This window comes from Artemia franciscana, chromosome 1, assembly GCF_032884065.1.
Source record: "Artemia franciscana chromosome 1, ASM3288406v1, whole genome shotgun sequence".
NCBI lineage: Eukaryota > Metazoa > Arthropoda > Branchiopoda > Anostraca > Artemiidae > Artemia > Artemia franciscana.
In genome coordinates, this window is record NC_088863.1 from 56,185,092 (window position 1) to 56,197,252 (window position 12,161).

At 36.1% G+C, this 12,161-nt stretch overlaps 1 protein-coding gene across 4 annotated transcripts in view; it reads left to right on the forward strand.

Annotated features, from left to right (window-relative positions):
• LOC136031546 (uncharacterized) overlaps positions 1 to 12,161 on the forward strand; it is a 611,644-nt gene that overhangs the window by 22,528 nt on the left and 576,955 nt on the right. For all 4 annotated transcript variants that reach the window (XR_010618532.1, XM_065711218.1, XM_065711229.1 and 1 more), the window contains one exon: positions 10,173 to 10,280. Coding sequence is in view for 3 of the 4 variants with exons in the window: in XM_065711218.1 (XP_065567290.1) it covers positions 10,232 to 10,280 (49 nt within the window). In the remaining variant the exon portion in view is untranslated. The remainder of the gene's footprint in view (positions 1 to 10,172; positions 10,281 to 12,161) is intronic.

The window sequence follows — 12,161 nt, forward strand, 5'->3', positions numbered from 1 at the left end:
TGCGCTCCCTTATGAAAATTTTCTTCCCCCATGACAAATTCTTCCAAGGAAAGCTCCCCCAACATATCCCCCTATTATCACCCCCCCCCCAAAAAAAAAATAAAAATTCCCCTGAAAACGTCTCTATACTTCCAAATAACCATTACTATATAAGCACTGGTCAAAGTTTGTAACTTGTGGCCCCTCCCACGGGGACTGTGGGCTGTGGGGGAGTAAGTCGTCCCTAAAGACATAGTTGTAAGGTTTTTTGACTACGTTGAATAAAATGGCTATCTCAGAATTTTGATCTGGAGACTTTGGGAAAATAATTAGCGTCGGAGGGGGCCTAGGTGCCCTCCAATTTTTTTGGTTACTGAAAAACGGCACTAGAACTTTTCATTTCCGTTAGAATGAGCCCTCTAGCAAGATTCTAGGGTCACTGGGTCGACACGATCACCCCTGGAAAAAAACAACAAAAAAAACAACAAACAAACAAATAAACACGCATCCGTGATCTGTCTTCTGGCAAAAATTACAAAATTCCACATTTTTGTAAATAGGACCTTGAAACTTCTACAACAGGGTTCTCTGATACGCTGAATCTGATGGTGTGATTTTCGTTAAGATTCAATGACTTTTATGGGTTGTTTTTCCCCATTTTCTAAAATAAGGCAAGTTTTTCTCAGGCCCGTAACTTTTGATGGGTAAGACTAAACTTAATTAAACTGATGTATTTAAAATCAGCATTAAAATGCAATTTTTTTGATATAGCTATTGACATCAAAATACCATTTTTTAAGAGTTTTGGTTACTGTTTAGCTAGGTCACTCCTTACTACAGTTCGTTACCACGACCTGTTTGAAAAGAGTATCCTCTAGCTCTATCATTGTAAATACGTTTCGTAGATGGATGATTGATCAGTGTTAAGAATTGCCTTACTGTACCGCAAAAGAAAATTTCAATATACGTGGATTGCCCATCAAGGGAGATTTTCAGTATCACATATCAGAGCCCCACAATGAGATTTGGAGGGTGGGGTGGGGGCTGAGTAGATATATTTTTGAGGAACGGATGTGGACGGAAACTGTGTATTTTTTACGCTTAATGTCATTAAAATTTGCACGGAATTAATGAATTTATAAACTTTAGGAATTCACATTACTATTCAGTAAGAGACAGTATAGTTCTTAAGTTTAATTTATTTTGAGGAGCACATTTCAGTTATCCTCGTAAACAGATAATGGAGCTTTAAATCATCTTCTATATATATAAAAATAAGTTGTTTGTCTGTTGACTGACGTCAGGCATGTTTGTCGACTGACGTCATTATAAGGATTGAGCATTATGCCGTCATGAAGTTGTTTGTCGACTCACGTCATGTTTGTCAACTGACGAAATTACAGACCGGGACAACGGGACCCAAATGACGACCGGAACACCGGGACACAGGGAATATAAATGACAACCGGGACACTCAAAGAGAAATTACAGACTGGGACACCGGCACACAAATAACGACCGGGACACAGGGAATATAAATGACGACCGGGACACAGGGACACAACTACAACGGGGACGCTGGGGGGCACAGGGGAGATATATAAATGACGACTGGGACACAGGGAATGTTTGATTAGCAATCACCATCAACCATGCTCAAGGGCAATCATTAGAATAATGAGGTATAGATCTGAATACGGATTGTTTTTCCCATGGACAACCGGGACAAAAATGACGACCGGGACACAGGGAATATAAATGACGACCGGGACACTCTAAGAAAAATTACAGACCGGGACACCGGGACACAAATGACGACCGAGACACCGGGACGCAGGGAATATAAATGATTACCGGGACACTCAAAGCAAAACTACAGACTGGGACACCGGAACACAAATGACGACCGGGACAAAGGAACGCCACTACCACGGAGACGCCGGGGGGGCACAGGGGGGATATATAAATGACGATGGGGACACAGGGAATGTTCGATTAGCATCACCATCAACAAAAGCTCAAGGGCAATCATTAGAATAATGAGGTATAGATCTGGATACGGATTGTTTTTCCCATGGACAATTATATGTTACATGTTCAAGAGTCGGTAAACCTGTCAATCTATTTATATGCACAGACGATGGGACAGCGAAGAATGTTGTATATTCGCATATTTTACGTAGTTAAAAACATTTACATTGACACAGGGATACAACTACAATGGCGCGTAACTAATATGGTGCGTAACGACTTATGCGCGTGGGGGGCTTGGGGGTCGGCGCAAAGCATCCCCACCAACGAGGTGTTGGGGTGGTGCCACCCCAACAGCTAGTTTTTTATATGAAAGGAAAAAGAGACACAAAAACTTAAAAGGAAAGGAAAAATCCCTAAGAGGAAGAGAAATAAAGACAGGTAGTAGGAAGGTTGGCACCCATTTTAATGGGGCAAGGACACTAGTGTCTCTTGATTAATCTAAATGACGAATCGAAACATGAAAAAATATTGTGTCTTTTAACATGACAACATTTTACAACGTCAAATTTAATTGACAAACATGATTAATTCTAAGGGTAAGTTGGATTCATCAATCCACTCTTCCCCCTTATGCATAAGTTTTAGTTCTTTTTTATGACCTAACAGTTTGGTGTGTAAAACAACTAAACAAGAAAGAGCAAGTTTTGTGTTGAAATATTTGAACCGATAAATGGAAATTTAAGTGTAAACAGTGTATGTGTGTCTTGAGGAGGTAGTGAGACATGGTAACCCACTGATCTATCGAAAAAGGTAAATAAAAAGGTATGAGGGATGAATTGAAACTAAATATGAAACATTAGTTTTGTTTACATAGAAGTATAAAGTGGTCTAAGGGTCTAAAGTAAACAGGAAATTACAAAAATATCAAGACACATCCAACGATGGTCAGTAAATCCCGTCAGCCCTAAAGTTATCAATCCAGACACTTCATACAAAAGTTGCATTTGTTACTTCTTAGTATCTTTTGAGAATGCAGCAAACATATTTGGATAATATATTGATGTTACCAATCCTTTTTGATCCCGTTGACAGTGCCAGGATTAGTTTTTTTTTCTGCGACACTAGTATTTTGCCAGTATTGTCAATAATAACATTCCCTTCTCCTTTGCACAATTAAAGTCTTCTAGAGGAAAAGATAGAAATGTCTTTTGGCATATACGAAACAGATTCAATCAGTGAAATTTATTGGACAAAATAGCAGCTTCAGTACGTTCTTCAAAGAGCCTTTCCGACTTATTAATGCACTTCGGCACCTTTGATCCCACAAAAATTCACATAGAATACATTTAGTCATAACTGCAGACAGGGAAGAAAAATGGTGGATTTTTTATTTGCGCCACTACTAGAAATATCATGAGTCAGACTACGCTTCGTGAGGCCAACATAATACGTCCCAAACAAATCTTTTAACTGAAAGTTTTATTTGTTTAAACCAAATAGAAATAAATTAGAGCATTTAATTTTTGGAATATTGTGATGAAATTAAATTAAATTTTACTGTAAAGAACGTCAGACTGAGAGAATCATGCCCTCCCCTCCCCTCCAGATTAAAGATAATATACATTTGTTTCTTTCTGTAACGTTGTTCATCCTTACATGGCCATGTATGCCAGTAGCAAGCTTTGTATAAGGGGATTTGAAAACTGGAGACTGATTGACTATCCCAAATTTGCTCAAATACGCTTTGAGATTTTTTTTCCAACCAAATATACTCAAAGATGTTTTTATGAATTATTATTCTTTTTGCCGCTGTCCTAATCATTCGAATGATATACAAAACGATTAGTAAAGTTTGAAAAAATATGTTGTTAGAGTTTCTGCCACCCTCCTTATTGAGAACACTTCTCAGTTGTAATTGGTCCAATTCGATAAAAAAAAAGTTAAGGAAGAAGCAAATCTAAAGGTTATTATTCTGCCAATTTCCCTCAAAATCAGAGAAATTGGGGACCATACAAAGCTTATCTGATTATTAGGAGCAGGAAACATCTAGGAATAAGTAAGCACGCTTGAAAAACAGATTTTGGCCTTGCTAATCCATCAGCAGCTGTCTCCATAAACAGTTTTTCAATAAAAAGCTGTCTGTTGCTTCCTCGAACTGAAAGTTGACAGCATGGATAAGGCTTGATGAAAAGCGGAATAAAAGAATAATGATATATATGATCTTTTGATGATGCCTGGGGCAGCGGAATATAATGCAAACCTGGTCAGCAGTGCATCCATGGTTTGAGGCTGAAGGCAATCTTGTACTCCCGTCGGTAGTGTGTCCAGGGTATGAGGCTTAAGATGATCAGTCATAGGGGTGGAAATAGAAGCATAACTATAAGCAAATTCATGTTTTGTAAGATATACTGGATATACGTATGTTCTTACAAAAATTTCACTTAATGTCCGAGCTTATTGGTAACCCACTGCCCATTTTGTTCTAACACTAGTGTTTAGTGCAAACATTTGCAAGGGTGCCTAAAAAACGATATGCCAGATTTGAAAAGACAGTTATTTCTATGTCTTGTTCCGGCAACGTTGTTTTTTGAACGTTTTGTTATCACTTGTTAATATACTGCATTTTGTTTTCCATGATAATTTTCGTGGAATAAATTTATGAATGCGGTGTAAATGTATGGGAAGTTAAATTTATAGTGAAATCAAATCTGGTGTTCTTCTTGAGGTATAATTTGGTACAAACTCTAACTTCACTCCAACTCCAACATCGAAAATACACACCTAGTTTATATTTTGTCTGTACTATATGTGCTTACTCTTATTTATATATATCTTAAAATAAATACAATCCAATTTAATCCAATCATTTAGTGTTTATATCACCTGAATCTCAAATTATTAGCAGTGGCGGTTCTAGGCCTTCCTAGTTTTTCTGAACAAATAAAAACCAAAGTTCTTTTAAGACACACTGTATTTTCTATAGTTTTGAAAGTTCTCGGAAAAGAGAAAACAACAAAATCCTTTTTTCTTTTGTTCATCGTATTGTCATCAGTGCGTTCACGTTTTTAGACTATGCAACATATAATGCATTAGTAAACAACTTTTGTTTAATCACTGACGAAGGGAGTGGTATTACAAACGTTTTCTGCAGATGCAAACAAATTAAACGAAACCCCATTACAGTGCCACACTTCTCCAATCAATTTTACCTTGTACAATAAAGACAATGCAGAACATTTCACTTCCAATTAAAAGTGTAACCTTGATCTATAGGATATATTCATTAGGGATTAAATTTCAAAGGACATTTCATTTTAAAAGAAGAGGGATTTCTTTTTCCAGTTAGGCATCTATAAGATCTTAGTATTCGACATTACTCATATTACTTTTAATTAAAACAGTCAACTAAACAAAACAATTATTCTTATCATTATTTTGTTCATACGAAAAATATTGTTAACAAGTACTGCTAATGGTTGTTTGGGCAATGAAGCTTAATTTGTTGAGAGTAAACGTTTCGGCTCAACATCCAGATACCTTTGTAGAAAGAAACCTTAAAAAAATGCAACATAAATATATCCAAAGAATATAAAAAAGAGTAAAGTAAAAAAATAATTGAAAAGTTCGTATCTAAAATGCTTCTATAAATTCCGAAGATGACTTTTATTAATGAAAACCAGTAAATTACACAACTCAAGATACTTCCCCAGATTGTCACGACAGTTCAAAGACAGCTTAAACCGTCTTCCGATATGAAACTTGTGTTTTTATTGATACCACTTTATGGTAATATCATTTGAGGTGCATCAAGTAGTTTGAATAAGTAACTTTAAGTAAAGAAGAGCATATAATTGCCGAAACTAAAAATATGTTTTGATAAATATAAGCGAGCCAAATGAATTGTCTTTTTCTGCAGATTCCAAATATATTTTAAATAAAGAAAATCACTTTTTTATACTAAAATGAAGGGACAACTTTAAAGCATAAAATTAATACAAATTATTCTTTACATGAGGGGACATTACCCTACCTTAATACACTGCTCTTCGCACCAAAGTTTTTTACCACTTCTAAAAAGGTTCTAAAATGTCCCTTGGGACCCAAGAATTTGGACAACAGATCAAACTTGAACTTAAAGAACAGGGTAGTAAGGCGGGGATTATCACCTGTTGCTTCTTACTTTCAAACTTTCCGGAAAAGAAGATTAAAAAACAAAACTGAAAACCGAAGAAATAAAAACCTACACTACCACTTCCTCAAAGCGACCAGAAATTACTATTAAAGTATAAATAAAACCCAAAACGAACAGAAATTATATAACCAATCATAGCATAAAAACATACAGCAAGTGCTAATATAATTGAATAAATATGCAACTCTTAATCTGAAGCTATTGAATAAATATGCAACTAAACGAGCATAAAACAAACAAAAATATCTTGCTATTGAAGTATAAATGAAACCCAAAACACAAAGAAATTAGACAAACAATTTACGGCAAGCAAACAAACCATTGGTACTAATATAAATAAATAAATTTATATCCGGATCTTTCAAATAAGCTGAGCCAAATGGCTATCTCAAAATTTTTATTAAATGTGTTTGGGTAAATGATTGGTATGGGGGGGGGGCAGGCTGACCTCCAGTCACTTTTGACTATTGAAAATGGACTATTGAAAGAAAAAACGAATGAAGCTTAAAAAGTTCTTTTTTGGAAAGTTTTTTTTTTTTAATTATTCCTTGTTTGTTTTTGGCTGCCAAAGTCTCAAGTTTAAAAAAATATTCTATTTCAAATTGATTTTGTATTCCAGAACAAGTCAATATTCTTGGCTAGAACTAATAAAATTAAACTGAATATTCGATATATTGTAATATTCATGGCTGAAAGCTCGCCAGCTGAAGATTTTTTTTTTCACTCAGGGCCAAATTTAAAGCTTTGAAACTTCTAGGCCCACGCATTTTTGCTCTGTTTTTGCAAGTTTTTCTGGGAAATTCCCAAAACTTCGGGAATAGTGAAAGCCACAAGGACTGGTTTGGTTTCACCGGGTTTTGCTTAAGATTTATAGTAAAATATCGCTAATAAGTTTTTGAGCAGTAGGCCTAGTAGGGCTTAGGCTTATCTAATCTTTGAACTATCTTCAAAAACCTGGCATAAGAATCTCATCTACCCCAGGGTACAACATGCAACACTTCCCCAGGGTTCTGGGGGTTGTGCTGACCCAGGAGTTTTTGTTTTCTGATCTTTTGACTTTATTTTTAAACAGAATGGCTTTCTCAAAGATATGATCAGGTGGATTTGGTGTAAAAATAGCAAGGGGATTAGAAGTTGCGATCCGGTCCCTTTTGACTCTTAAAAAGGTAATTAGAACTTTCAATTTCCAATAGAATATACCCCCTATTCCATAAACATCTTATATGCCCGCGGCATAAATTGCAACTCTTACCCTCGGCTTCTGGGGGGAAGAGTTGTGTAAACCCTGAAAATTTAATTATATGATCTTTGGTTTATTTTAGACGAGACGAAAATCTCTACGAATCGATCGAGTACACTTGAAGAAAAGACGGTTGGGGGGGGGGGACAAGTTACAATCAGATTACTTTTGACTCTCAAAAAGGGAACTACGCTTTTGAGTTCCCTCTGAAGTTTAACTTTTCTATAAAAACTTTGTGTACCCCAGGCATAAGTTACAACCCTTCCCCCTGGCTCTTGAGGGGGGGGGGGGCTAATGTCGACCCCAATGTTTGTTTTTTTATCTAATCATTGTATTATTTAAAAAAATATGGCTACATCAAAATTTTGATTGAATGCTTTTGGGGAAAAGAAGGTATGTGGGTGTGTGTGTGGGGGGGGGGGGGGTAGATGCCTTTATTTCACTTTCAACTCTTAAGAAAGTAACTAGAACTTTCAATCAAGTTTCCAATCAAGTGAGAAACTTCTGAAGTTTATAAGGCCACTCCTTACATAAAATCTTATCTGCCCCGGGGCATAACTTGCAACACTTCCCCCCAGGCTCTAGGGGGAATTTTCAACCCATGAGTTCTTGTTATTTGATCTTTAAAGTATTTTCAACAAAATGACTATCACAAAATTTTGATCGAATGAATTTGGAAAAATGGCCTGGAGGAGAGAGGGGGCTAGTCTCCTCTCTGATCACTTTTGACTCTTAAAAAGGCACTAGAAACTCTAATTTACTTTTGAATGAGCCCCCTCCGAAGTTTATACGATCATCTCTTCCATAAAAACCGTATATGCCCCTAGGGCATAATTTAAAACGCTTACCTACCAGGTTCTGCGGGCTGTGTTATCCCTGGAGCTTTGTTATATGATCTTTTGTCATTTTGAACAAAATGGCTATATAAAAAATTTAAACGGATGCACTTGTGGAAAAGAGGGTGTTTGCATTGGGGGAGTGGCTAGATACCCCACAATTCGTTTTGTCTCATACAAAGATAACTAGAATTTTAATTTTCCAAACCAATGAGCCACATTTCAAGTTTATACGGCCACCCCTTATATAAGAATCTTATATGCCCCCGGGCATAACTGTTAGATTGGTTAGAATGGCGAAATTTTGGGAGAAAATACTTAGGCTACCTATAGTTCGGCTTCTTACGTCAGCTTATAGGAAGAAGTTGAAGAACATTAGACTTGGTTTGTGGCCAAATCAGTTCAAGGAAATACTGGGCCTTTGTGGCCTTTCCAAGATTCGGAATGAAAGTAAAGAGCCGATGGAAGAGAGTGTGTCAGCATGGAAGGAAGTCCAGAGAACCATAAACAACCAAGAAAATCCAAAAACGGCAAGCCTATAAGGACTAATCTTTTTGCAATAAGACTTATCTTATTTAAAAAATCAAGCAGAAATGAAAAAAACAAAACCAGTTTTCTCAACTGAAAGTAAATATTGACATTAAAACTTAAACTGAATTGAAATTATTCCATATATCAGAAGGGTCACCCGCTCCTCTACACTCTCTCTTTATGCTAAAGTTTGACGTTTTGCCCCATTGTTCTGAGAACCAATGTTAAAACACAATTGCCGAGGATCTGGAATCAGAAGTATTTTGTAAGTATTTTTAATCGTTAGATAAGACTACAGCGAAAACAGCAGAGAATTTTAGAAGGGGCAGCTCCACTGATACACAAAATAATTCCTGTTTGCATTCATTTTAATTTCAGTCTTTATTTTCATATGTTATTTTTTTTTTAATTTCCTGCTCTACTGTAACACAAATTATTGATACTTACGCAGATTTCTCACTTAAATATTTTGGCAAACCTCGAAAGCCATACGATCAGACGATTTGGAGTTTAAAAGCTTGACGATATCCAATTACACTGCAAGGGCGGAGCGTTATCCAATGCAATCCAACTACAGCAAAGTGATCTCCAAGGACATTACGCGACATTGTGCGTGTTTGATTAGATTGCCAATGCAGCTTAAATACAAATATACAGTTATGAAAACTCAATTTATTTTCGGGACACAGTGTGCGGTAGCGATGCTAGTGGTTGGAGACAGAAAACTAGTATTGACATCTAATTGGTAACAGGAGACTGGTATTGGTATATAAGCTGTGCATGCAGCAAAACAAAATTGCGTTCCCGCCTATGGTGTTATAGTACAATCTACACGTCGGAGCGTGGGCTTGGAGGAGGTGTCAGATTTAGAGCTCTGTACCAAAAGCTTCTCATGGGCAAGATAGGGGTTATCAGAACTCTATATTGGTATCTAAGCTGTGATTGCTAATTTAATTGAGGAACACTTCGGTCCATGTCTTTTGTTAGGAAAGAGATATATGGTGAAACCTAATAGATAATTTTTGGCTGGAGCCTGAAAAAAGGTTTTAGGCGCTCTAGGCAAGCAAGTGTAGAAGCTCTCTGGTCTAATTTTCTTTCTTTTTTTTTGGGGGGGGGGAGGTTAATTTAGCTTCTTATAATCAGTAAACATTTGTATATATGAAACCAAAATACTGATTTTATATTATGTTATCTATTAAGCTATCTAATTCATAATATAGTCTAAATTTCTATTTTATTTATATGTAGAACAATATTCGGCACTAAAAAACCTAATACACATTTTATTTTATTTTAAATGATTATGAACACGAAATATTTTCAAGCTAAATCGAGAAACAACATACTACAGTAGAAAGTTCTAATTTTATTCGTAGAAAAAATGAATATAGGATTTATAACTTTGGTATTGCAATTTTAGTGAATTGGCGCTGCAAACAACAACATTTTTGGTCCTGGCTCTGACCACTTGACTGTACAATGAGACCAAATAATTTACAACTAATGTCACTCGTCTTCTTCTCCCATGGTAAGCAATATATCGATAATCTACCAATAGGCTAAACAAAGCGAAATAGAGAGATTAATTTTCTTCACTTTCGCGTTAAAAAGTGTGCTTTAATTGCATGTATTTATCTTTTTAACATCCTTTTTTTGCACCTTTTCCCCCATTTTAACAACTCTTTGTTAAACAATCGCACTTATTTCTTAAATGGATGTCAGAAAAGAAATCCAAGTTGCCTTATCTTTTCCCAGTCTGTTTTATTTATCTGATGTTGTTTTACAAAATTTTACGGCAGTCAAAAGAACGCATACCCTTATTTTTATGGCACTTGCCCATCAGCCAAGTGCCTTATAGTGATCGCAATTTCTGTCCGTCCGTCAGTCTGTCGGTTGGTCTGTCGGTCTCGGTTTTACCAGTTCGGGCACTTCCAAAAAAGCTAGGACAATGAAAGTTGGCAGGCGTATCAGAAACTGGATCATATTAAATAAAAAATAGTCGCTTCCCTGATCAATATTTTTTTGGGGGGGACGGTGACTTCGGAAAAATTAGAAAAAATGAGGTATTTTTAACTTATGAAAAGGTGATTGGTTCTTAATTAAATTTGATATTTAGAAGGACCTCTTGTCTAAGAGTTCTAATTTCATATCCCTCCTGGATCCAGTGGTGTTGGGGGGGGGTATTGAATGGGGAAATCAGAAATCTTGGAAAACACTTAGAGTGGAGAGATCGGGATGAAACTTGGTGGGAAAAATAAGCACAAATATTAGATGCGTGATTAAAATAACCGAGCTGGGTCCACTTTCTTTGGGGGATTCGTAGGGGGGGATATTTCCAGTGATTTGGCAAGTTCATTGCTTCTGGACGTGCTAGGACGATGAAAATTGCTAGACGAGGCAGAGACCTGCAAATATTGACTTGACAAAATCTGTTTCCCCGATTCAACCATCTGGAGGGGACTGGAGGCTGGGAAAATCAGGAAAATTGAGGAATATTTAACTTACGAATGGGTGATCGGATCTTAATGAAACTTGATATATAGAAAGATCTTATGTCTCAGATAATACATTTTAAATTCGGATTGGATCCGAGACATTATGGGGTTGAGAGGGTAAACGGAAACATTTTGAACCAGGAATCTTTGAAAACGCTTAGAGTAGAGAGATCGGGATGAAACTTGATGGGAAAAATAAGAATAAGTTCTAGATACCTGATTGACATAACCAGACTAACTAAAAATTATGGTGCTTATTGCGGGGGAATGGGTGTCTTGGAGGTTCGTCAGTGCGTTGTTGTCTAGCCTTTGGCCCCGTCATATTAATGAAAGTCCGATGTGCAAATTCAACATTGTACATTATTTTGTCTTGGGTCTTTCATTACTGAAAAAGTGAAGTGAGTAATTTTGATCATTAAGGTTGTTACAAGTGAAAAGTGAAGTGTTTTATTCTTATGTATGACAGAGACAGTGAAGATTCTTGTGTTCAGAGAGGTTTAGTTTCAGAAAAAGTAAGATTTGTGTTTTTTAATATCTTTGTGTCTAGGTGCAGTAAAGTTGAGGTCTGTTTATATATATATTTCGTTTTGTTTGTGTGTGTAAACCGTTTTTTTTTATTGACAAGAATAATATAAAATAGAAGAAAGTTCTATAATTCTAGTACCGAGTCTAATTTTAGATTCCAACCCGTCACAAGTGCCATATGAGCTCTTGGCTCTTGTCTCATTAATAAACTAATTTCTTAAAAATCTTATGTACAAAATACATTTTTTAGAGAAATTAAAGAACTAAAATAAATATAGGACGAGCGGAAATAAGTTCAAATGACAATTCAGATGCAAAAAGAAATACAATCATTGTTCGTAAATACGTGAAGCTTAAAACAAACAATAATTACCACAAACAGAAGTAGC